Source organism: Balaenoptera musculus, chromosome 12, assembly GCF_009873245.2.
Source record: "Balaenoptera musculus isolate JJ_BM4_2016_0621 chromosome 12, mBalMus1.pri.v3, whole genome shotgun sequence".
NCBI lineage: Eukaryota > Metazoa > Chordata > Mammalia > Artiodactyla > Balaenopteridae > Balaenoptera > Balaenoptera musculus.
Genome location: NC_045796.1, coordinates 90,915,854 through 90,939,478, shown reverse-complemented (window position 1 = coordinate 90,939,478; position 23,625 = coordinate 90,915,854). Strand labels below are relative to the sequence as shown.

The window sequence follows — 23,625 nt, the reverse complement described above, 5'->3', positions numbered from 1 at the left end:
GCCTGCGCTCTGTAACCTGCAAGCCACAACTACTGAAGCCCGTGCGCCTAGAGCCCGTGCTCCGCAACAAGAGAAGCCACTGCTTCTCTTGTTCTTAAAGTAGGAAAAAGAATTTTTTAAACGGTGCATTTATTAGAGTTGTCTATATTATTGGTTTAATGTTGTTTTGAGAATGTTGAAAGCGTTGTTTCTCTGTACATAGTGTGCAGACCACCTGCATCACAGGCCTCGAAATCTGTAGGTGCTTCTTAGATAGACTCTAGTCTGAGAGCAGGTGTGGCTTTTCTTACTTTCAAATATCAATGAGAAAATAATATGAGATCTTGTTACAGGCCTTGAAGAATGAGAAATGTTTGAGTTTTTGCTATGTTTTATGTCATAGTTAATATCTAGCATTTATTTTTTAAAGAAATCGTGAAAAACAACCTATGAATGGAGCAGTTTCATTTTGGAAAAATATCTATGAAATATCAGATGATTTAAATAATTGATGCCAAAGTTTTTCTGTTAACCTATTTTTACTCTCATTGTTGTTAGGAACCTACAGCTAATAAGACAGTGGAGAAGACAGAAGGATCTGACAAACAGAAAGAAGAGATTGACTCCTTGTCTAAAGATACCACTAGTCAACACAGACAACATCTTTTTGATCTTAACTGCAAAATTTGCATAGGTAATTTGAAGTATTTCTTCCTAAATGTTGCTTTCATTTTGAAAGGGGAATACTTGTAAATTGTAATTTAAATAGGTTTTTGTTTTCCCAGTACTGGTGGTGAGTCAGATTGTGACTTAGTAGTAGTAGTGAAGTCAATTTAGTAAGTAGTTCACTAGCATTTCAAAAACAAACGAAAACAGAGAATAGAAAATATCACAGTGAATTGCACTGATAAAGATAAGTATGATTTTGAGAGACTTTAGTTCCCATTATTTATGTATAACAAAAAACCCCACACATGCATACATACATGTATACGCATACATGTGCACAGACACACGGGTATGTGGAGTGTGTGTGTATGTAAGTAATGGATCATGATATAAAATGTTACTTTACAGATTTTGATAAAAATTGCTGAAAACCTGCTTTGGTAGGCCATATTAAAGATTTTAGTCTTCTATCTAAGAGCAGTGGGTAGTGATTGAAGGGTTTTTAGCAGGGGAATGATATGATCAGATTGGAATTTTATGAAGATTTCTCTGACTTTGAGTAGAGATTATGGTGAAAGAAGCCAAGAGAAGAAGGAGCGAGGCTAGGTAGGAGGCGTTTGTACGCTAGTGCGAGAGGGAGATGAAGGTGCTTTTAATTAAAGGGAGGCTTTGAGATACTCAGGTTAGGTAATATTGACACATGTTGGAGACTGGATTTAGGGCGTAAGAAATGGGAATGTGTTGAGCAAGAGTTTAAGTTTATATTCAGTTTATTGGTAAAGGTGGAGGATGAGAGTTTTTTAAAACTCTAGAGATGTAGCTCTCGATTTTTATGTTTTTTACTGTGGTATGCTAAAGGACTGATACATACTTTGTTCAGTAAGCTGAAAAATTTTTCAGGTTAGTTAACATGCTGCCCTCCATCATTGTTTTAGAGACTAGGCAGCTTTCTTATAATAAAAATGACATATCTTCTTAAAATTGTGTGTTCACAGTTGGTACAATGGTAAAGACTTAAAGGGGAGGGTGTTTTTAGACATCGTTATCTCTGAAGAAAGCTATCCATGGTTTACTAGTATTTTTAGTATACTCATTAGGTTTTTTGTCTGGGAAAAAATCTTAATTTTTTTTTGTTAATTCTATTAATTTCTACTAATTTTGATGATTAAAATAATATTTATAATTAATATATTTAATATTGTAATATTTCAATAAATTTAATGGTAGCACACAAAGTATTTGTTAAATACTACTGGACTTGACCTATTTTCAGAAAGTTTGAATGAGTTTTCTTCTTGATTCTGTAAAGAAAATCAGTGTCATTTTCTAAACTTTACTAGTGGTTTTTCATGCTTAGTAACTAAGTAGCATTGTAGTATGCATATGTCATGGACTGCTGCTGTATGTAACACAAAGTAGGGATACAGATTTGTTTTACTTAGTTCCTCATGTTACCTCTTAAGACTGTTGGAATGTGCTGTATAGTTTAGTTTAAAAAATGTTTGATAAGGAACCAGGAAGCCATTTTTAGGTTCTGGTTGTAATGTTTCCTTTTCAAAAGCTTGTCTGAGTTGTTTAACATTCTCTTTTTTTAATTTTTCACATCAATAAGGGAGGTGTTCTAGAACTCATTGTGAGAAAGATGATAGTTACAAATTACGCCGCCAGGAAATGTATGGTTATGCAACAGGGCAGTCAGGGAAACTGAATAACTTTAGAAGTGAAAGTGGATGAAGTTACAGAAATTTCAGTTTACAAAAATGGTATATTTTGGTGTTTTCTGACTTCAGGTCGAATGGCACCGCCTGTAGATGATCTTTCTCCAAAAAAAGTGAAAGTTGTTGTTGGAGTATCTCGTAAACATTCAGACAATGAAGCAGAAAGTATAGCAGATGCTTTGTCTTCAACCTCAAATATTTTGGCCTCTGAATTCTTTGAAGAGGAGAAACAAGAGTCTCCGAAGTCAACATTGTCTTCTGCTCCACGGTAATTTTCTGTTAGTTATAATTTCTATTCTTTATAGCTCTTTGCCATATTATACCTGGAAGTCTTCAAAAACTTTAGAAAAGTGACATGTTTCTTAAGAAAGAAACCTTTCTTTTGAGACAGTAACTGTACCTTCCTGTACTCTAATTGAGATTTTTTAAAAGACTCTAAAAGTTAATTTAGAGATTTGAGTGTGTGGGGACTTGACTTTAAAACTCTCTTTAATTGCATTAGCTCCAAGAGGCAGGAGATAAGTCATTAAAGAAAAATTGCTTGCATTTCTCTGGACCATATTAGTCCACAAGACAGCCTAGAAGAAAGACTTTGTAAAAACATGGCTATGTAAATATAAGTACATTAAAGTGAAAATATAAACTCTTTAATCATAGCCTTTACGTATTTTGGTTTTCTTGACATGCTAAAATAGAAATGATTGATGAGTAAATAGAAAATGCATTTATTCACGAGCAGATCTTTAGGCTGAAAACTTCTTAATGTCATTTTTTAGTCCAGAGATGCCTGGAACTGTTGAAGTTGAGTCTACCTTCCTGGCCCGATTGAACTTCATCTGGAAAGGTTTTATCAACATGCCATCTGTAGCAAAATTTGTTACCAAAGCCTACCCAGTGTCTGGTTCCCCTGAGTACTTGACAGAGGTACTGTGAACTTCTCTACCCTTCTATGCCTGGGTTGACATACATATTTCTGAAGCCAAAAGGCAAAGAAACAACATAATAAAATAAAAATATTTAATTTTCATTCATGATAAAAATATTTATTGACAGTAATCCTTAAACCATTCAATTAATGGAATTATGAGTCCACAAATGGAGTTTTAGAACTGTAGAAAGTTGTGCTCTGTAAGTATTAAATCCACATGTCCTGTACTCTTTCCAAGATGTATTCTCTGTCAGAATTAAAGATTAATGAGAGTCTGCATGGATATCTAAGTTTTTCTTTAAATACAGACTTAAGTATAAGATGGACAAATTTATGGCCTTCAGTGTTAGCTTGTCAGGGAGAGTTTTTCATTGTTATCAAGTCTTATAATTCCACTACTGCTTAAATTTCCCCAACTTCATGACTATGGTTCTTACCTGCCCATTTCTGTGAATATAGATACACACCCAGTTGACCCTTGAGCAACACAGTTTTGAACTGCGTGGTCCACTTACACACGGATTTCTTCAGTAGTGAAAACCACGGTACCACATGACCCGCAGTTGGTTGAATCCTCAGGTGTGGAACTGTGTATACGGAGGGGCAGCTGTAGGTTATACTCGGATTCATCAGCTGCGCAGAGGCGGGGCACCCTTAATCAAACCCTGTGTTGTTCAAGGGTCAGCTGTCTAGTTGAGACTCTCCAGTTAGCTGACAGTCCTGAGAGCAATGACCTTGGTTGCTGCAGTGGTGCCCTTGGTTGGTTTTATACCTGAGGGGATAGGAAGGGACTACTATGCAGTATTTATGGGAAACAAGCAGCTGTAGTATTATAGTATTATGATTAGTGAGAAAGTACGATGTTTTCTGAACTCCTTTGAATAAAGTTTGTATATCTCTGTGTTTATGCAGAAGGAAATAAATCAGTATATGTGTACTGTATTTTTGTTGAGATTATATTTTGCTATTATGTGCATATCTAACATTTTTTCCATTCATTCTCAGTCTGCTGACCATAAAGACAAAAGTTTTAAAAAAAATGGTTTTCAGTATTTTATAAAACATAAATCATATATATGCCTGTTCTTTTTTAAGACTAATATAAACTTTTCTTTGTATTAGGATGAAATTAGTTTGACTCAATGTGATGTTGCTTATCTAATCTCCATCAGCTTATTTGTCTAGTTGTGTTTTTGATTAATAAACAACTTTATTTTACATATAGTTTGGTTGGCAAGTAATATTTTAGATACATTGATTTTATAAGAAAAAAATTCAGTGCTTTTCTTTTTGAACAAATCTGTTTAGAAATTTAGTCTTTGATCAGTCCACGGTGAAGATAACTCTTCTTTTAAATGGATAATTCAGTCCTAAACTACGGGACCCTTTTGATTTTAAACAAAACTGTTATTTTCTGAGCCAGTTTCTGTGTGATTGCTTTCCAGAACTCCACCTCTGCTTTCTACTTATTTTTAGTTTGATTTGGACTAAAATCCCAAATAAAATAAAGCAATTAATCATTTAAATTTAATTGAATTTATATTTCAATTAATCCAGTTCAATTGAATTGATTTGATTAATTATGTTTTTTATGATTTTTCTCTTTTCATAAAAAACAAATATACTGATTAAAGTTTCAAATATTCTTAATTGTACAGCTCTTGATTGATTTTATGTATAGTCATCTGTTCTCAGAAAGATTGTGCCTTTAAAAAAAAAATGAACCTTGCATTATTACAATGTTATTCTCTTCTGTGCAAAAATATACTCTATAATTAAGCTTGATAACTTCTGAAATCCAGCTGTTAGTGATAAAGGCATACCCCAACTCACTACCACCAAAAAAAAGGAGGGGGAGGTGGAAGGGGAAAAACAGTGTCCCCTAATATTCTGAAATCTGTTGTACTCTTCCTGGATTGTCAAACTGGGATGCTTGCACTGCTTCTTTTTCTGGATTGTCAAACTGGGATGCTTGCACTGCTTCTTTTTCTTGACCTCAGATTCTTTCTTAACTGTGTTTTGGGCATCCATCTCAGTCATTTGGAATTGACATTTGAGGTAAAGCCTAATTGCCCTTCCTGTACTTTCTTATGTTCTCTGATGCATTTTATAATCTTACTTACTTGTTTTTTTATCACTATTTCAAATTAGTCTTAGAGCTAAGTTTGTATGAGGTATAGACATTATAATAAATATAATCTGTATACATTGATCACCTTCATGTCGTTACCACAGGATCTACCAGATAGTATTCAAGTCGGTGGTAGAATATCACCTCAGACAGTTTGGGATTATGTGGAAAAAATTAAAGCCTCAGGAACCAAGGTGAGGAGAACTTTTTTCACTCTACTAATATGAGATAATATTTGAAAAGTAAACCACTGAGAGTTCTTGTGCAAGGTCCCCTGGGGAGGGAGCCAGTATAAGTACTAAATCACATGATATGCCTGACAAAGCTGAACTATATAGCCATTTGCTAGAGCTCAAAGCCCAGCATTCCTTTCGTGGTATGCTCTCAGTAATTTCTGTCATTGTTTTGAAAGAAGTGTTTTAGAGTAAGTATTGAGATTCATCCTGGAATTTTGCCTTGCTTTGATTATAGACGTTTGTTTTAGTTGGGGCATAGGCTAAGCTGTTGGGACAAAGAGACCCTAAAATATATTTATAGAATATAGTTGTTTATTTTCCTGTTATGTTAGGTAGGTCAGTAGTTCAAGGCTTTAGGTCATTAGATTATTCAGGGATTAGGCTCTTCTGTCTTGTTATTTTGCTGTTTTCAAGACTGTTGGCCTTATCATTCAAGCAGGGTCAAAGCTGACTTATCAGCACCAAGTGGGAAAAAAAGAATGTCTGTCCAGTTGTTTTAAAAGCAAGACCTAGAACTTGCAGTTATCTTTTCACTTCCTCTAACTTCATTGGCAAGAGCTTACTGATATACCTCATATGGCTACTAAGGAGGCTGGGAAGTGTGATCTCTATTGGATGGCCATGTGCCCAACTAAAAGTTAAGGGTTCTCTTTGTAATAGGAGGAAATGAGGAGAATGGATACTGGGAGATAATTAGTAGCCTCTGTAGCAATATCTCTCTTTTTCTTTTCTCTCTCTGTATCTTCTATCATTTCTTTAACTCAAAGAACATAACTACACAGGAATATTTAATCATTAGAAGAAATCATTTTTCCCTCCAAGGATGATAATACCCAGCATATTATAGACATTCAAAAAATAAATCTTGAATAAACGAACATTAATTTTTTTATCTTTTATGATCAGAAGTCTTTAGTAAGATTAGTAATGATCCATAATGGATAATCGTCAGCTGAAAATAATATTTTTTCCAATATAGATTTTAGAATTTAAACTGATACTGTATTAGAATACAAATAAAACTTTGAAGCAGTATAAAAAAAGTTACTCCATTTACTTGCTTTCACTTTCTCATGATAGTAAAAGTCATAGGAAGGTATTGGGAGGTACTACTCTTGGATGTTTTGGGAACGCTCTTGATCTGCCCCTCTGGTACTGCACAGTGTGCTTCCATCTGGAGTTGTTGGCTCCAAAGGAGGACACTCTGGATGACAGACCTCTTAGAAGAGGTGGAGCCATAGTTCAGCTCATTCATGTGTTTTCTCTAGGATCTCGCATCAGTTTAGGCTTTGCAGTAGATCTGGCTCTCCCCATTTCATGTTTCATGAAGAAGCATCCATTTTTCACACTACCAAATTAACACCAAATTGGGACTGTCTTTTGTATCTGAAACAAAGCCAAGAACCCAGAGGCAAGCAAATAAGTTCCTCAGTAAGCCAAATGCTTTTACAGAATTTATGGCTGTGTGTATTTGAGGTCTTTCGCCCAGCCCCCTTTATTCCTAGATTCAGTCCCTGTAACTTGGATTATCCGTGGATTTGTGCGTTTCTGTGTGTGTGTGTGTATGTGATGGGGCGCTGGTGGTGGCTGCTATTGATTTTCAGTGTGCTGAGAATATAGGCAGCCCTCTGTAGGAGTTACAACATTGGACATAAGGACACAGTATAGATATCGGGAGACGTGGCTTTAAATATCTTCCCTGCCACTGACAGGTGTGTCACCTTGCACAAACTAATTACCTTGGGACTCAGTTTCTATGGGACAGTTTCAGATAAAACAAATCCACCAGTGGATCAGCCAGGATCTTTTCCTAAGAGTTGTTTCCTTTTAGTATTCATATCTGCATTTAAGTTGTAAGCCACGTTACTTGGTAACAGTCATAAAACTCAGCAGATCATTACTAATTGAGAATGGTATTTAAAACCAGGCTGCTGTTTAGGTTATTGTTTTAAACAACCATTTGTTATTTGCTTGAATAGGAAATTTGTGTGGTTCGCTTCACACCTGTGACTGAAGAGGATCAGATTTCTTACACTTTGCTGTTTGCGTACTTCAGTAGCAGGAAGCGCTATGGAGTGGCCGCTAACAACATGAAGCAGGTTAAAGACATGTACCTAATCCCTCTGGGCGCCGCGGATAAGATCCCACACCCTCTTGTGCCCTTTGATGGACCTGGTAGGTATCCGTTTAATAATAGAATATGAGTGAAGTGAGGTGAGAGGCAGGGCCGGAGCAGGAAAGCTGACTCTGCTTTCCTTCTCGGGGCCCAGCCCTTGAGGTCTGCCGTGACAGGGACAGGCACCCGTTGAGGAGGCTGTCCTAAGCTAGATGCAGAATCTTACTCTTTCTTGTAACGATTGACGATGACTGTCGATTGATGTTCTTGATCTTGTACAGGCCTTGAACTGCACAGACCTAATCTACTGCTGGGCTTGATTATCCGTCAGAAGCTGAAACGGCAGCACAGTGCCAGTGCCAGCGCTGGTCACCCAGCCGAGGTGCCTGAAAGCGCACCGGTAGCATTGCCGCCTGATAAAAAGAGTAAGATAGACGTTTCCACAGAGGAAGCCGCAGAAGAAGAAAATGACTTTTTTAATTCTTTTACAACTGTGTTGCACAAGCAAAGAAATAAGCCTCAGCAGACTCTTCAGGAAGACCTTCCAGCGGTCATTGAACCTTTAGTGGAAGTCACCAAACAGGAGCCACCAAAACCTTTAAGATTCCTTCCTGGGGTCTTGATTGGCTGGGAAAATCAGCCTTCTACTCTGGAATTGGCAAACAAACCTCTTCCTGTGGATGATATCCTTCAGAGCCTTTTGGGCACTACTGGTCAAGCCTATGAACAAGCTCAGTCAGGGACAGAACAAGACACTCTTAAAGAAATTCCATTTATAAATGAGCAAGCCAACCTGAAAGCAGAGAAGATAGATACAGTGGAAGCAACTGATGGTGAAGCCAAGGAAGTGAAGGTGAAAGGAGATAAGCCTTCAGAGTCGGCAGGTAGTTCAGTAGGAGAAGAGGCATCCGGAATGGGGACCTCTTCTGTGTCTGCTGGGCCTTTGACAAGTCTTAGTCTCAGAGGTAAACCACCAGATGTTTCTACAGAAGCATTCCTAACAAATTTATCGATGCAGTCAAAACAAGAGGAGACTGTGGAGAGTAAAGAGAGAGCGTTAAAAAGACAGCTGCTACAAGATCAAGAGAATAACTTGCAAGATAATTGGACTTCAAATACTAGTTCTCCCTGCAGGTCTAATGTAGGAAAAGGAAACATAGATGGTAATGTGAGTTGCAGTGAAAACCTTGCTGCTAATACAACACGGGCCCCCCAGTTTATCAACCTGAAAAGGGACCCTAGGCAAGCAGCAGGGCGAAGTCAGCAGGCGTCTGCTCCAGAAAACAGGGACGGAGATAGCTGCCGGAATGGAGAGAAGCAGCCCCTGCCTGGCCTATCGCACAAGGAGCACTTAACCGAACAAAGCAGTGTCGAGGAAAAGTTGCCTTCTGTAGAGAAAAACTCATGTATTCAGCAGAGTGATGATTCCGGGGTTGTACAGAACTCGCCATCAGTAGAAAACGTACACACTTCTCAAACGGAACAAGCAAAACCCTTACAGGAGGAGATTTTAATGCAGAATATTGAAACCGTGCACCCGTTTCGGAGAGGATCAGTAGCAGCCGCATCTCATTTTGAGGCTGGAAACACATGTCAATCTGAATTTCCTGCTAAAAGCATCAGCTTCACTTCCAGAAACACCAGCCCCAGAACAGGTGCAAACTTTTCACCCGTAAGGCCACAGCAGCCCAACCTTCAGCATCTCAAGTGTAGCCCGCCTGGATTTCCATTTCCAGGACCTCCGAATTTCCCCCCACAAAGCATGTTTGGATTTCCGCCACATTTGCCACCCCCGTTACTTCCCCCTCCAGGCTTTGGCTTTGCTCAGAATCCCATGGTTCCCTGGCCACCTGTTGTTCATCTGACAGGCCAACCTCAACGTATGATGGGTCCCCTTTCACAAGCGTCAAGGTATCTAGGCCCACAAAATTTTTACCAGATTAAAGACATTCGGAGGCCAGAAAGGCGCCATAGTGACCCTTGGGGTAGGCAAGACCAACAGCAACTGGATAGACCATTTAACAGGGGTAAAGGGGATCGTCAGAGGTTTTATAGTGATTCACACCACCTGAAGAGAGAGCGCCATGAGAAGGAGTGGGAGCAGGAATCTGAAAGGCATAGGCGCAGAGACAGAGCCCAGGACAAGGACAGAGACAGGAAGAGCAGGGAGGAGGGGCATAAGGATAAAGAGAGGGCACGGCTGTCACATGGGGAGCGAGGAGCAGGCCGGGACAGCAGGAGTGTAGACAAGAAGGCAGACAAAGCTAAGGGTGAGGACCAGGAGAAGGACAAAGAGCGGGAGAAGGGCAAGCACAGAGAAGGAGAGAAGGACAGAGACAGGCACCACAAGGACAGGGACCACACTGACAGAGCCAAAAGCAAAAGGTAAAGCCGGCAGGCTGCTCCAGGGGCGCGTTGAAATAACTGTTAAGTGTTGTATCTTTAAACCTTTGTATGATTGCCTGCTAGGATCGTGCCATCTTTTACGTTTTTAATATTGGTGGTTTGCAGAACAGTAAATTCTGTGTGTCGGTGCAGACTGCTCTGGGCCAGGGCTCACCGTCCCTTCTTCACACCAACTGCCCTAGTTATAGGAATTTAATATTTTTAAAAGTTTTACATTGCTGTATATTCAAAGATTTGTTTTATTAATATGCAATAAAGGCTTAGAAATTTTAGTTTTATTCCTTAATTGGTAAATATGGTTAATTATGGAATATATTTACTGCCTCTAGTGAATGTCCTTTATATAATGACTAATTTGAGAGTAACGTGTCCTCTGTAAGTTTGTTTTAAATTGCACTGTTTTTAAAGAAACTGTAGAGGAGCAACAAAAAGCCAAGCAACTTCGTAATTGGATTATATTAATCATTTAGTGGAGCAGTTTTTGACCAAGAATCAGAAACCCAAGGAGTACATTTATTGCTTTAGTCCGCACTCATTGAAGGCGTTTGTTACCGTACTACAGCTTTGTGGTAGTCCATTGTTTTCCTTTTCCTTTTTGGCTCTTCAGAAACTTGAATACTTAAGCTTGTACATGATCTTGTGTTTTGCTATCCTTTTTACTGTAAAATGTAAATATTTTAAGGGATATTTTGATTCTAAATATGATAAAAGAATTTCTCACCTATTTTGTGTGTGTGATTTGAAATTCAGTAGTAAAAGGATTTCTTCTTTGAGGTTTTAAATACCTTTAGACATTGTTCTTCTCTTACTCAGCCAAGAGCATATAGGCTAAGATGAGGAGAAAAACGATTTCTTTATCTTAGATTGTAGGCTATTGAGATAAATCGTGTAGTTCTGAAGAAGCTAGAATTTAAAACTACCACTGAAAAACTGTGCAGCTATAACCCACTTTGTAGGTATGTTTCTGAAAACTGGTACACCATCAAAATTTGGTACACTGACTAATCATTGTAAGACCACAGAACTTTTGTTTAAGAGAAACGTGTTGTGAATCTTTCTGTAAAATGTGTAATTAACTGTAATTTGTTTGGGGGGTAAATAACTACAGTGTCGTATGCTCGTTTTTCTTGAAAGCACAGGGAGGCTATTGCTAATCTAAACCTAAATTTATTTACATCCTTAACTACATATACTTTATTGACTGCTATAAGTTAAAGCAGTGGCTACCAAATGATACTAACATTTGAGACCAAAAGGAGGGAAAGAAAAACCAGTATTTTAACTTACCTGTATTAATGAAGAAAAATATACATGACTTCACAAAATTAAGAAGATAAAGGTTGTTTTCCTAAAAAGTCTACAGATTAGAGTTAAAAATGGGTTTTGAAACTGAATCAGCCTTGCTGTTTTTACTGGAGAGAAAATGAGTGGAAATTCAAAACCAAACCATTTTGTCTAACTTGCAGCAACTTGAGACCCCCCCTTTTTTTTTTTGTCATCCATATCCTCTGAAATTTATCATCATATATGTTCTAAAACAGAGGACTTGTATTCAAATAAAGTTTTTTTTTAAATTTGCTCTACTTTTCTTTTGCAAGCTGACTTGTTAGAAAACGAGTCTGTCTGCCAACAAAAAAAACCGAAGGTCAGTCAGCTTTTGCACCATTATGAAGAAATTATTCTCAAGGTTTTACCAAAAAAAGTCCCCAAACCAAAATAAAAATTAGGCTCTTTTATTTCAAATACAGTAATCCCTTGGTATCCGTGGGGGACTGGTTCCAGGAACCCCCAACCTGTACCAAAGTCCGCGGATGCTCAAGTCCCTTATATAAAAGGGCATAGTATTTGCATATAGCCTACGTACATCCTCTTGTATGCTTTAAATCATCTCTAGATTACTTACAATTTTATAAACCTAATACAATGTAAATGCTATGTAAATAGTTGTAAATGTGATACAAATGCTATGTAAATAGTTGCTGGTGCACAGTAAATTCAAGTTTTGCTTTTTGGAACTTTCTGAAATTCTTTTCTCCTATCTGGTGGTTGAATTCAAGGATGTAGAACCCACAGATACGGAGGGTCAACTGTATGTATGTCAGTAAATCTGCTTTCACTGATCTATCTGGTCGAGGGGTTGATGAGACACCAGGTTTCTTTTGCAAGGTACAAGAAGAATGGATTAACCAATGGAAGAAAGCCTTTTGAGTCAGTTTTTGATTACCTCTTAGCCAATAGTTTTTTATACATACTGTTGGGAAATTTAAAATTCTTTCTTCATATCTCGTAGAATCACGGTAGATCCCATACAGCCCTCTGTTAGTAATGACCACGTCTTCTGGTATTACAGGACTGCTAAATGCTGGACCAGGTCTCCTAACCCCTGGGGCTGAAATATTGTGGAGAGTAGCTATGGACATGTTGAGTATTTTGAGGCATTTAACTTGTGAGGAAGGAAAGGGAAAAAGAGAAAAGTTCTCAAATGAGTAGTAGTAGCTCCAAAGCCATTCTCATTCTTTCAGTTTCTTTCACCTACCAACCATCCTTCACAAACTAGTAGTTATATGAAGTTCATCTTTTAGTTTCTCCTGTTTTAAGAAAAGCTTGCTCTTTAAAAACAGTTTGATGTTTTCAAAAATTTAGAACCATCTTAAGACAGTTTATACAGACCTGTTAAGTAAAATGTACCAGGATGTCTCAGTACTTACCAAGTCCGCCCCTTGTAATCCTTGTGTCGGTGAGAAAGCCTCCATGAACACCCAGTTTGTCAGACCTCATGTTGAGCGCTTTATGTGAACCTCGGTCAGCCTGCAAGGTGATGATTTACTTTAGAGCTGAGGCAACTGGGACTTAGAAAAGTTGGAAAACTCATCCAAGGTTAGACTGCTGTTGTCAGAGCTGGAATCCTAGCTCAGTTCTACTTTTCTCCAAAGTCTGAATGTGTGGTGGTTGTGCTCTGAGAATGGAGAATGGTAGAGGGACAGAAGCCTGATGATTACGCACACCTTTCACAGCCCTTTTTCTCGCCATCCCACCAACCTGTCTGAAACGCCATCTGGCCACCCGTTCCTCAGAGTGAGCAAAAAGACATAACCAAAAGTCTGGGTTCTCCTGTACAGATTTGCAAAGTTTATATTCATTTCAAATCCTAATTCTCCAGTCCTCTTTTATTAGTTTTCTATTGCTGCTGTAACAAATTATTACAAATTTAGTGGCTTGACATCACACAGATTTATCTTACACTTCTGTGGATCGAAGTCTGATGGGGATCTCAGTGTTGTCAGAGGGTGCGTTCCTTTTCTGGAGGCTCTGGGAAGAACCCATTTCTGTGCGTTTTCCGTCTTCTGGAGGCCACCCACCTTCCATGCCTCATGGCCCCTTCCTCCATCTTCAGAGTCAGCAACATGGGGCTGAGTCTTTCTGCCGTCTCTGACCCTCCCTTCTGATTTCCTCTTCCACTTCTGAGGACCCTTGTGAGCACAGTGGGCCCACAGAGATAATCCAGGATAATCTTATTTTAAGGTCCACTGATTAGCAACCTAAATTCCATCTGTGACCTTAATTCCCCTTTTCCTGTGTAACCTAGCATATTTGCAGTTTCCAGGGATTGAGATGTACAACTTTGAGGGTCGCTATTTACCATAGCTCTTAACTTGCTAATTGTAGCTTAAATTGTAGGTGAACCAAATCCTAGTTACAAGTTTTTTGGAGTTATGAAACATCTAAGGCCATAGTAAATGTTTAAAAATTAAGAAAAATAATATCAACAATAGGAAAATGGAGTGACAAGTTAAGCCACTTGGATATTATTAACGTGTTTATGTATGTGCAATAACATAAAACTACTTGCCAGCTGGTGAATTTGCATACAGCTGTTCTCAGTTTTTTTAATAGCAGCTGTGTATACATCAAGTTTAAGTGCATTGTGAGCTTGCTGGTGAACCGGATCTTATTAAAGCAAATAGTTTAATTTAAATGTTTGAACATACCGGTTGCACTATTCCCATCTCCTCAGATCCCTCTAAAACAATGGTCAGGTTGCCACTTAGTAATGACCACAAAAGGCAGTTCACATAGTCAACACTTGACTTTGGTCTCCCAAGGCAAATCATGAATAAAATTGGTTACTGCTCTTATGAAGGTGCCAAACACCCTGATTCTTTGACTTCTGTTTCATAAAGAATTTTAATTCATGTGTAGAGCAAGAGGGTACATGAATGGGTGAGTTGAAACACAAATATTAGGTCAATAGCTAGAAGTGTCTTAAAAAAATGAGTTTGTTGTTTTATAGGTAAATATTTCTATCTCTTGGCTAAGGTATTTCAGCTTACTTTAAAACATGTTCTCATGTTTACATTCTACACTTTGTTTCAGAAGCATCATGATGTTATAGTAAAATGATCTGAAAGGTCCTTATCAATTATTTTTATTTTGTGATGGAAAAGCATATCACATAGGAAATCTTCAACGCCATCATCACTAGGATAGCAAAAACAAATAATGTTGATAACTTACCACACGAAATTTTGGATCTTAAGGTGAAAAAATATTTTAACCAGGTCATTCTGGCTTACAGGAGAATCTCTAAGTAGCAATGTTCAGTTCTTTTGTGCCTATTCAGGCATTTGCTAGGTTCTTAGAATTCAGTGGTGAGGAATACCCTAACCCTCCAACCTCTTGGAGCTTGCAGTGTGGTGTAGAAAGGCCAGTGGTCACATCTGAATGTAAGACTACAGCTGTGAGAAGCAGCTTTAAAGCAACAATTCTCAAACTTACTGGATTCAAGACCCCTTTACACTGTTAACAGTTACTGAGACCTCTAAAGAGCTTTTGTTTTTTTGGATTGTGTCTATCCTTATTTGGCGTATTAGAGATTAAGATTTTTTAAATTGTAAAAATACTTGTTTGACAGTAATCCCATTATATGTTAATAACATTTTATGTAAAATAACTTCCAAGCTAAGTCAATTTAGTTAAGAGAGTGGTCTTTTTCATGTTTGTATGTCTCCAGTGTCTGACTTAAGACACAGCTGGATTCTCTTATCTGCTTCTGCATTTAATGTTTGGCAATATGTCATTTTGTTTGAAATACATGAAGAAGATCTGGCTTCACAAAGATTTGTCGTTGGGAAAGGAAGAATCTGTCTGGATCCCCTGAAAATGTCTAGGGGCCCTCGGGTCCTTCGACTCTACTTTGGGAAGTGCTGCTTTAAAGAAAGGCACACTGTATTATGAGAAGATGTGGCCAAATGTGATGGGGGTGTGGTAGAGGCAAAGTTTCCTTGAAGCTTTTGTAGCCTTCCTAAAACAGCTTTCTTGCCTTTTTGCATAAAATGTGTATCTTTTAAAGTCAGCTATCAAAAGGAATTTTTTTAGAACATTATGATCTCAATAACTCCAAAGTTGAATGGTATGGACCAAAGCAAATTTAGGTCACAGTTTTTCAGCATATGTTGGATGGAGTTGTCTTGTGTAGTTTCTATTAAAAAAACAAAACCTTTGAATTGATGCATAGACCTTCTGCAGTTGTACCTTACATTATATTTTGCTCACACACTTTCTAATGTTGATACGAATAGTATGTCTGGGGACATTTTGTGTCCCATCGAATAATGCCAAAGTTCTTAACTTTGGTTTTGGGACTTTCCAAGACTGTCTGTAGCTTTCTGATTGCAATGGAGTGGCAAAAATAACAAGTCAAAAAAAAAAAAACAACTGTAAAGTTCTGCAATGATAAACTGTTCATCTAGCTGCTTTGTATAGACTGGAATCTGTACAGGCAGATTTTGATTATTAATAGCATTGGCAAGTTAAACTATGCATTAATCCTATGTGTAAAAATCTTTTCTCCATTTAATAGATAATTATAGATTTTTCCTTTTCAACTTTACATGCTCCTATTACCAAGATTTTTTCCTCCACACAGTCCTGTTCTACCTGTTAGAGCTTTATGTCGGTCATGTGTTGTCAGTTGCTTTCCTGGTGGCAAAATTGTCATAAATACCAAACTCTGAAAATGTTAAGTAACAACAGCAGCAATGACTGTCTCCCAGTCTGAATAGTGGGCGGGTGAAAATGCTCTTCACAGTTACACCAGTAACTGGTGTTTGGGCAAAATGCACTTTCTCAAGTTATGCTTTTAATAGCACAGATATTATCAGGACAATAATTTTCAATAACATTATTCAGAACCTGCTTTATGCTCAATTTGGAGACCTGTAGACTTGAATGGTTAAATATAAATGAAGTTTAATTTTAAAATTTGATCAGTTATATAAGTACATGGTTTAAAAAGTCAAGAAATTCTACAACATTTATAAACAAAACCCAACAGTGTCTGCACTGCTCTCCAGAGATAACCACAACCAATTCTTCTGGACATTTCTTAGGATATTTGTGAGTGACATGTATATGCTATCTTTTTAAGTTAAAAAAACACTATAATATCTATTGATAACGTACTGTGGAAGACAAGGATGTAACTTTCACCAGGTAACTCTCCTTTCCCCCATCTTCCGCCTCCCTACATTCATTCAATGATTTTTGGTTTAAGTCTGTATTCAGATTTCACATTATTTCAATCATATAACTCTTCATAGCTGAACAATGTGATAGACTATGATATTTCCTTTGTTAATAATTTTAATTTTTCCTTTGGTTAATACTTTTTGCCTTTTTCTTATTTTTCTTTGTATGTATCACTAATTCATTTTCACCTAAATTTTATTTAAAAAACAGTTCACAGATGAATAAACACTAAATGAACTAATGGAGTAAAAATTCAGGACTCAGATAAATGGGATGTAGGAAAAATGACCAAAATCTTTTCTTCAGCTATATTTTATAAGCTTATTAAAAAAAAGAAGTGTTAACATTTAGACTATTTCAGGTAATAGTAAACAGTTGATTTCCAGTAAACAGTATGCCAAAGAAATAACTATCAACTCTATTTACAGATATATTTTATATATTTAAATTGCTAGTTTGTTTGTTAACCTAATCTTGTTCATCACCATTATAAACATTGTATCCTTCTGATTTAATTAACTCAATTCTTTTTGAATCCTGAAAAAATACATCTTTAATTTTGCCAACAAAACTTCTTTCAAAAATCTCTTGAGTAACAATATTTACCTTTCGGCCATATTCAAAGCCCCCTAGATAACAAATACCATCATAGTTTAGAGCAACAAACTTTTTGTGTGGATCAGTATCCTCAGAGAGAATTAGATTGTCATCTAGGTAGGCCTTAATAAGAGTCTGATTTTGAATTATAATTAAATGGTGCCATTTATTGCAACAGAATGTACCATTGCTATAAATCATAGGTAGAGAGATGCTTTCTCCTAAGTTAACTGCTATTTTCAGGGTCTGATTATGGAGACCAATGGCCAGAAAATCATTTTCTTCATTTTGAGCTTTTCCTATCCATACAATTAAACCTTCTGTTTCAGTAGTACTGAACTTTAAGGATATAGCAGTGAACTGAAGATTTCTCATTCTGTAATCTGGATCAGTGTATTTAATGTAAGAATTACCCATAAATTTTGCAGTTGAAAATGAAGTGTTGTTTTCACAATACCTTCCCACCCAACCCAAAGTACACAAACAACTGTAAGAAAATGATTGGTCAGGTATGCATAGAGATTGATGGAGGCAAAGATTATTCAAACAGTACACAGACTGGTCACATGTATTTCCTGCCCAATGTGGTAAGCAGCTGCAAGAAAAAGTTGTGCCATTTACTATACATTCACCCCTGTTTTTGCACACATTGTACCCACAGGCTGTCCCATCACAGTCACCTACATTTGAACCACCTTTTGCTCCCAATTCGGTTAATTGTAATTCTTGGTTATTTATAATAACTTCTCGAACACAACCTTGAAAACCTACAGGTTCTTTCCCTGTTGCCATGGGATTTACAAGATTTAAGGATGACACTCCTCCAATATAGAAGTCGGTATTTGTGTCCAGGGAGGTCATTTTAGCGTTGGCTTTTTCTGTTACATTTATCCCATCCAAAGCCAGGTAGCTTTCTGCACCATCTCTTCCTGCTTTTATCACATGCCAAGTACTTCTATTAATAGTTACTTTTTGGAGAGTTTCTAGAACGATAGTTCTGTCACCAAGATTGTAGCGGAGTTGAACAGAACCGTTTACTAAAGAGATACATAAAAAATCACCTGTGGAGAAAGAAAAAAGCAACAGTAAAATGTCACTTCATTAAGAACTCTTGCCCCTTTTTGGAGAAAAAAGATTACAAATCTTGATCACAGTTATGTTAGAGAGTTTTGTGTCCATTTACAGATCAAAATATATCTGTATACATTCATACACATATCCTGTATTCTTTTGTTCTGGAGTTCGCCACACGTTTTCCCTGGTTGTAAATATTTCACACTGAATGAATGTATTGTGGTACCAAGTTAAAGTGAGGTTTTTCTTTAGTGGTTTAAGTTAAGGATGAGTGTGTAAAAATTAAGTTGGATGTTTTACTCTGAGCCACTGAGTCTGTTTTTGACAGACATTGGTGGTGGGGGGAAGATAAGATAAGTGTTGACTGGAAAAAACGCACAACCTACAAGTCGAGAATTATGTTTTATTTGGCGGACTTTCTGAGGACTTAAAGCCCGGGAGACAGGACTCTCAAATCACTCTGAGGGACTGCTCTGAAGAGGCGGGGCGGGGCCGGGGTGTGGGGAGATGGACGACAACAGGATAGAATCAACAAGGACCAGGTGGTCAGAACATCAAAAGATTACTGTTAGTTAAAGAAAACCAGACATCTCAAGCTAAGGAATTTAGTGCTTTTCTATGTATGGGAAGATGCAGGAGTCTGGGCTCACTGAAATCATTCCTTTGACGTGGCACCTCAGCTACCTGGGGCCAGTGTCCTGTGCTTTCTCATCCTGAGTCTCCTCAGGGTGCACCGTCGGGGGTGGCTGCAGCAGCTGACTGCTTGATGCGGGGCATCCTGTTTCCATCCTGCGTTCCCTCGGGGCTCACCACTGGGGAGGCTGCAATGTGATGGCTGCAACATCCTTTGTTTACTGATAGGACAGCAACATTTCTCCTTCACAGAAGTAAGAGCAGTTAGTGGTGGTGCTATGAAAATCTCATATCATGTGCTTTCCAAAGTTTCAGCCATGCTCTTGGCAGCAAGCTCTATCTACAAGTACACAAATCTCTATGAGCTCTCTGCTTGGGTGTTTTAAAGGCACCTCAAGCTCCAGAGTTTCTCTCAGTTTGTGAACTTCCTTCCATACACCTGGTCTCCTTCAGTCTTTCCAAACTCAGCTAAGTCACTCCATCCATCCAGTGATCAAATGAAATATTTGAGTGTGATCCTGGGTCTCTAATCAAACAGATTTTACTAGCATTTTGGTTCATTGTAAACATCTTCATTCTGCCCACTTTAAAACTCTATAGTCACGTCTGAACAAATCTGAACAAATAGGATCCAGCATGTGTATGAAGTTGCAGTGGGGCATTCAGAGGAAAAGCAAATGCAACTCTCCATGCCTGGGAAAAGAATGTAGCCCTGCAAGGTAAGATTACTTCCAGAGGGCAGCAAAGTGTTTAACATAGCAGACCATGTAGAAATCTTCCTTGAGACTGTATTTTCCCTTCCCCCTAACATTTCACAACCAATAAAATTTTCCCTTTTCTTGTCCAGGGAGATTTCTTGACAAGTGCTACTCTCCTCCTACGTGCACGGTCCACACTGTCTCACCTCCTTCCAGCACCCAATGTCTGTTCTTTTTCCTCCCCTTTGTGGTCCACACCAGGCTATTCAAGGATGGTTGGGAGACCTAGCAGCTCTAAAGTCACGCACCTCTCATTTCCACCTGTATGAGCCCATGCAAAATATTGTTGTCTGGTTTTTAATCATTTTCCTCATAGAGAATTTCTAGTGAATATAATCTACGTCATTACATCCGTGATTATTTGACTAACAGCTGCCTTATCCACCAACTTGTAAGCTTCATGAGAATAGGATCTGTGCTGCTTTGGCCCAGCACTTTATCCCCTGCACCGTGCACAGTGTCTGGCACAGAAGATGCTCATAAGTAATTGTTCAATTAGGAAATTCCTTTTGTACACTTGTGGGGTGAGATGACTCGGTATTTCTCAACAGCTAGTTTTAGGCTGAAAGCAAAAAACAAAAAAACATCTTTTCCTTGTAATATACATAAGTTTAAAAATTTTCCTGACAAAAGAAATTCAGTTTATTCATGGATTTTCTAACATAAACACCATTTTAAGCCTAAAGAAAGAAGCTGCATTATGAGATTTTAGGTTATATATGAAAAAATTAAATACAGATTGAATCATCTAAATTTTTATACCACAGAACCTAGAACAATGAAATATAATTGATATTAAGTTTTAAAATTTATAACACTCTGAATATATTTTATGGCCTGCAAGTGGGCACAAACCTCTTTCACAGGATCATGGAAGAAGTTTCTCTTGCTACTTGTAGCATGTTCTATAGTAAATAATCCTCAATAAAGAGCTACGTTGGAATAAAAAATATCTAAAAAATGATTAGGAAAGCTGAAGCTGTGATCTGTAATATTCCTGGCCAAGTTGACAACCAGAAGAAAGGGCAAGGAGAATAGCTTCAGCCAAGGAAGGCTAATCTTAACGCGACTTTGCTTGTATGCTCTTGTCTTACTTCTCTTTTATTGTTCACTTGTTTGAATATGCTTTAACTTTACATTGTGGATGAGGAGGCTTTTTCAATACACATTTATCTGTGAGGATTGTAACCACATCAAGATGAAGTCAGGCTATCTGTGATTAATTGGTGCTTAACATAAAATTGATTTTGTATCACAAAAGCTCATTTTAAGGTATTAACTATTTAGCAGAAACAGATAAACAAGTGCCAAGGTTTATCTCTTTAAAGTTTCTTTCCAAAATCAGAGATCTAAAATCAACTAGGATAATTTTTAAGTTATTTTGTTTTAAATTTTGCACTATTTGAAATTATTCAAATTATTAAGCTCTAAAGAGAAGCAGAAACCTTGTTAATTGAGAATTTGTTTTTCTACATATGAAAACCTAACTGGCTGCTGATATCTAAACTTGTGGGTTTTGACATTGTGTATTAAGTGTTTGGGCATTTTTACTAATAGCTCCTCTTAGCAGAGGATCAGCTAGAAGGCTTGGTTAATGTTTATATCAGACATAGCTCTTAGAGAAGGTCAAAGTACGGGGCAGTCACCTGTATTTTATGCAACCTTAAATGAATGAAACATACTTTACCACCTGATTATTAATAAATAAGTTTATACCTTTCATCTGATAATTACCTTCAGGTTAATCCAAGTCTGAGAATGTATAGATTTAATATTTTAAAGTGTTCATGAGTTCCTTACATAAGTGTCAAATGCAGCACCAGTTATGACACGAAACTGGTCTATTTTCATCTTTGTTAATAGTGTCTAATGGCGTAAAAAAGGAACATCTTGACTGTTATGAACTGAAATACAAAGCTATTTAGATGTAAGAAAGCGTGCTCCCTCTCTCCTGTGTGTGTTAATGTAAATGAGTTTTTTATTTTATATACATAAATATAACCATCCAGTGTACTGGTTATAAAACGATAGCACAACATTCTTGGCCAGTCACAGTCCTGAATATCTCTTGATTTTCTGCCCTTATCATACAAAGGTTAACCTTGAGTTCTTATGAGCAATACAACTTAATATGATTGTCTTTTAATGTCTCTTGATTTAAAAATAGAAATTTTCTGTTTGTACATGATTCTCCCATTTGGCATTTTCACGGGGAGATTTAAATTAATCATACATTTAAAACCAAATATCAAATCTCAGGAGAACAAACCTCTTCTAAGAGATTTATCTTTTTCCTTTGAAATTATCATCTTTTCTCCTTGAAATTATTTTGAAAGTATTTGACCAGTGCCTTGAGATGGAACCACTTTTGTCTAATTCTCTGAGAGTCTCATTATTTAGCAGCATATTAAGGCACCTTTAAAAAAGAACTCCTTATACTAGATTGTGAAAATCAGAGCATCATTTTTGTTCACTGTTGAAACAAAATAAACTGATTTATTTATCATTACCAAAATTTCATTTTCTGAGAAACAAGTTGAAAGAAAAGCCAAATGTAAACATTTAAAAATATTTGGCAGTAGAAATGTAACTATACAGGCAAATGTCTTTGTCAAAGTTCTGGAGAAAGATATTATGAAGATGGAAATCAAGAGTTAGCAATAAAAACTCAAAAATCAAAATTCCAAACTGAAGCATACTAAAATATTTTTATTTCATATTATTTTATGATAATTTATGCAATTTTTATAGTTAAAAAACATTTTTATAAACTTATTTTGGAACATGGGTCCCAGGTTTACTATTTAAATGACTGAATAACTTAAAGGAATTTTTTTGAGTTATAAATGTGGATGGATTTACTGGGAATATATCAGTCATGCCTTCCTTTCCTTTATCTTTTATATGCATATTTTGTCCATTTTGACATAGGACTATTATGCATAACTTCAACCTCTTTTTTTGATGGGATTGTTATAAAGTTGAGCATATGCTATATCTGGACTTTCCTAACTGTAATTCTAACAAAGCTCTTGCTATTTTGCTAACATTCATATTTAGGAGTCAATTCAAAGCATACATTTGCAGTGACCAATAGAACAAAAAGATCAAATGTTTACATATTTTATAGACTAAGTGACTTAAAAAAATACTCTATGACACATCACTTAAGAGCCCATTAGGAATTCATTAGAATTTTTTTTTTCCCCTGCAAAGATCTTGCCAACTTTACCTGACTGTGCTTGTAAACGTTGGGCAACGTAGAATAGGATGCCATCTGCAGTAAGAGGCTGGAACTGCAATTGAATATGTGTCTTTTTTCGAACGGGAAAGGAAGCAAAAGACATCCAGGATAATTCGTGGCTTTTGAAAGATGGATCACTTATAGACAAAGCTTAAAAAACAAAACAAAACAAAAACCTGAATTTCAAAAGTGTGTTGCTCATAAATACAATGAATTCACATAGTTTTGTCATTTAAGAACTTACCTTCCAAGAGTTGCTCCCAACTGAGCACATTGAACCTTGGTAACTCTGTTCTAATCCCACTAACTAGAGGCCAATTAAAAAAACCTTCTGTGCTCCTTTTGTTTGGTACTGTGTGACACAAATCCTCTGCTCCAGGTTGCATTATAGATAGACTTCAGATGCATAGATTCTGAGAATATCTTATTCTTATCTCAAAAATGTGAGATTCTAGGGAATGTCTTACATTAAAAATGCTTACATTAAAAAAGATTCAAATAGGGGAAGATAGAAGGCATCACTATATGAGTTATTCTTCAGTTTCTATATATCTGATTAAAATATAAAGTATAATCAAGTCAAGAGATATTTTAAGTGATTATATATA

General features: G+C 37.0%; 2 protein-coding genes across 9 annotated transcripts in view; one reads left to right on the top strand and one right to left on the bottom strand.

Moving 5' to 3' along the window:
• Nucleotides 1-12,156, top strand: part of PHF3 (PHD finger protein 3) — a 95,092-nt gene extending 82,936 nt beyond the window's left edge. For all 8 annotated transcript variants that reach the window (XM_036871176.1, XM_036871174.1, XM_036871179.1 and 5 more), the window contains 6 exons: nucleotides 538-673; nucleotides 2,439-2,634; nucleotides 3,143-3,290; nucleotides 5,530-5,619; nucleotides 7,641-7,836; nucleotides 8,059-12,156. In XM_036871176.1, coding sequence (XP_036727071.1) covers nucleotides 538-673; nucleotides 2,439-2,634; nucleotides 3,143-3,290; nucleotides 5,530-5,619; nucleotides 7,641-7,836; nucleotides 8,059-10,166 — 2,874 coding nt within the window. In that variant the 3' untranslated portion in view covers nucleotides 10,167-12,156. The remainder of the gene's footprint in view (nucleotides 1-537; nucleotides 674-2,438; nucleotides 2,635-3,142; nucleotides 3,291-5,529; nucleotides 5,620-7,640; nucleotides 7,837-8,058) is intronic.
• Nucleotides 12,157-17,179: 5,023 nt separating this feature from the next.
• The window catches only part of EYS (eyes shut homolog), a 1,768,116-nt gene continuing 1,761,670 nt past the window's right edge, over nucleotides 17,180-23,625 (bottom strand). Inside the window, exons 36-37 of the mRNA XM_036871239.1 lie at nucleotides 23,006-23,167; nucleotides 17,180-18,369 (exon numbers count right to left, since the gene is read on the bottom strand). Coding sequence (XP_036727134.1) covers nucleotides 17,180-18,369; nucleotides 23,006-23,167 — 1,352 coding nt within the window. The remainder of the gene's footprint in view (nucleotides 18,370-23,005; nucleotides 23,168-23,625) is intronic.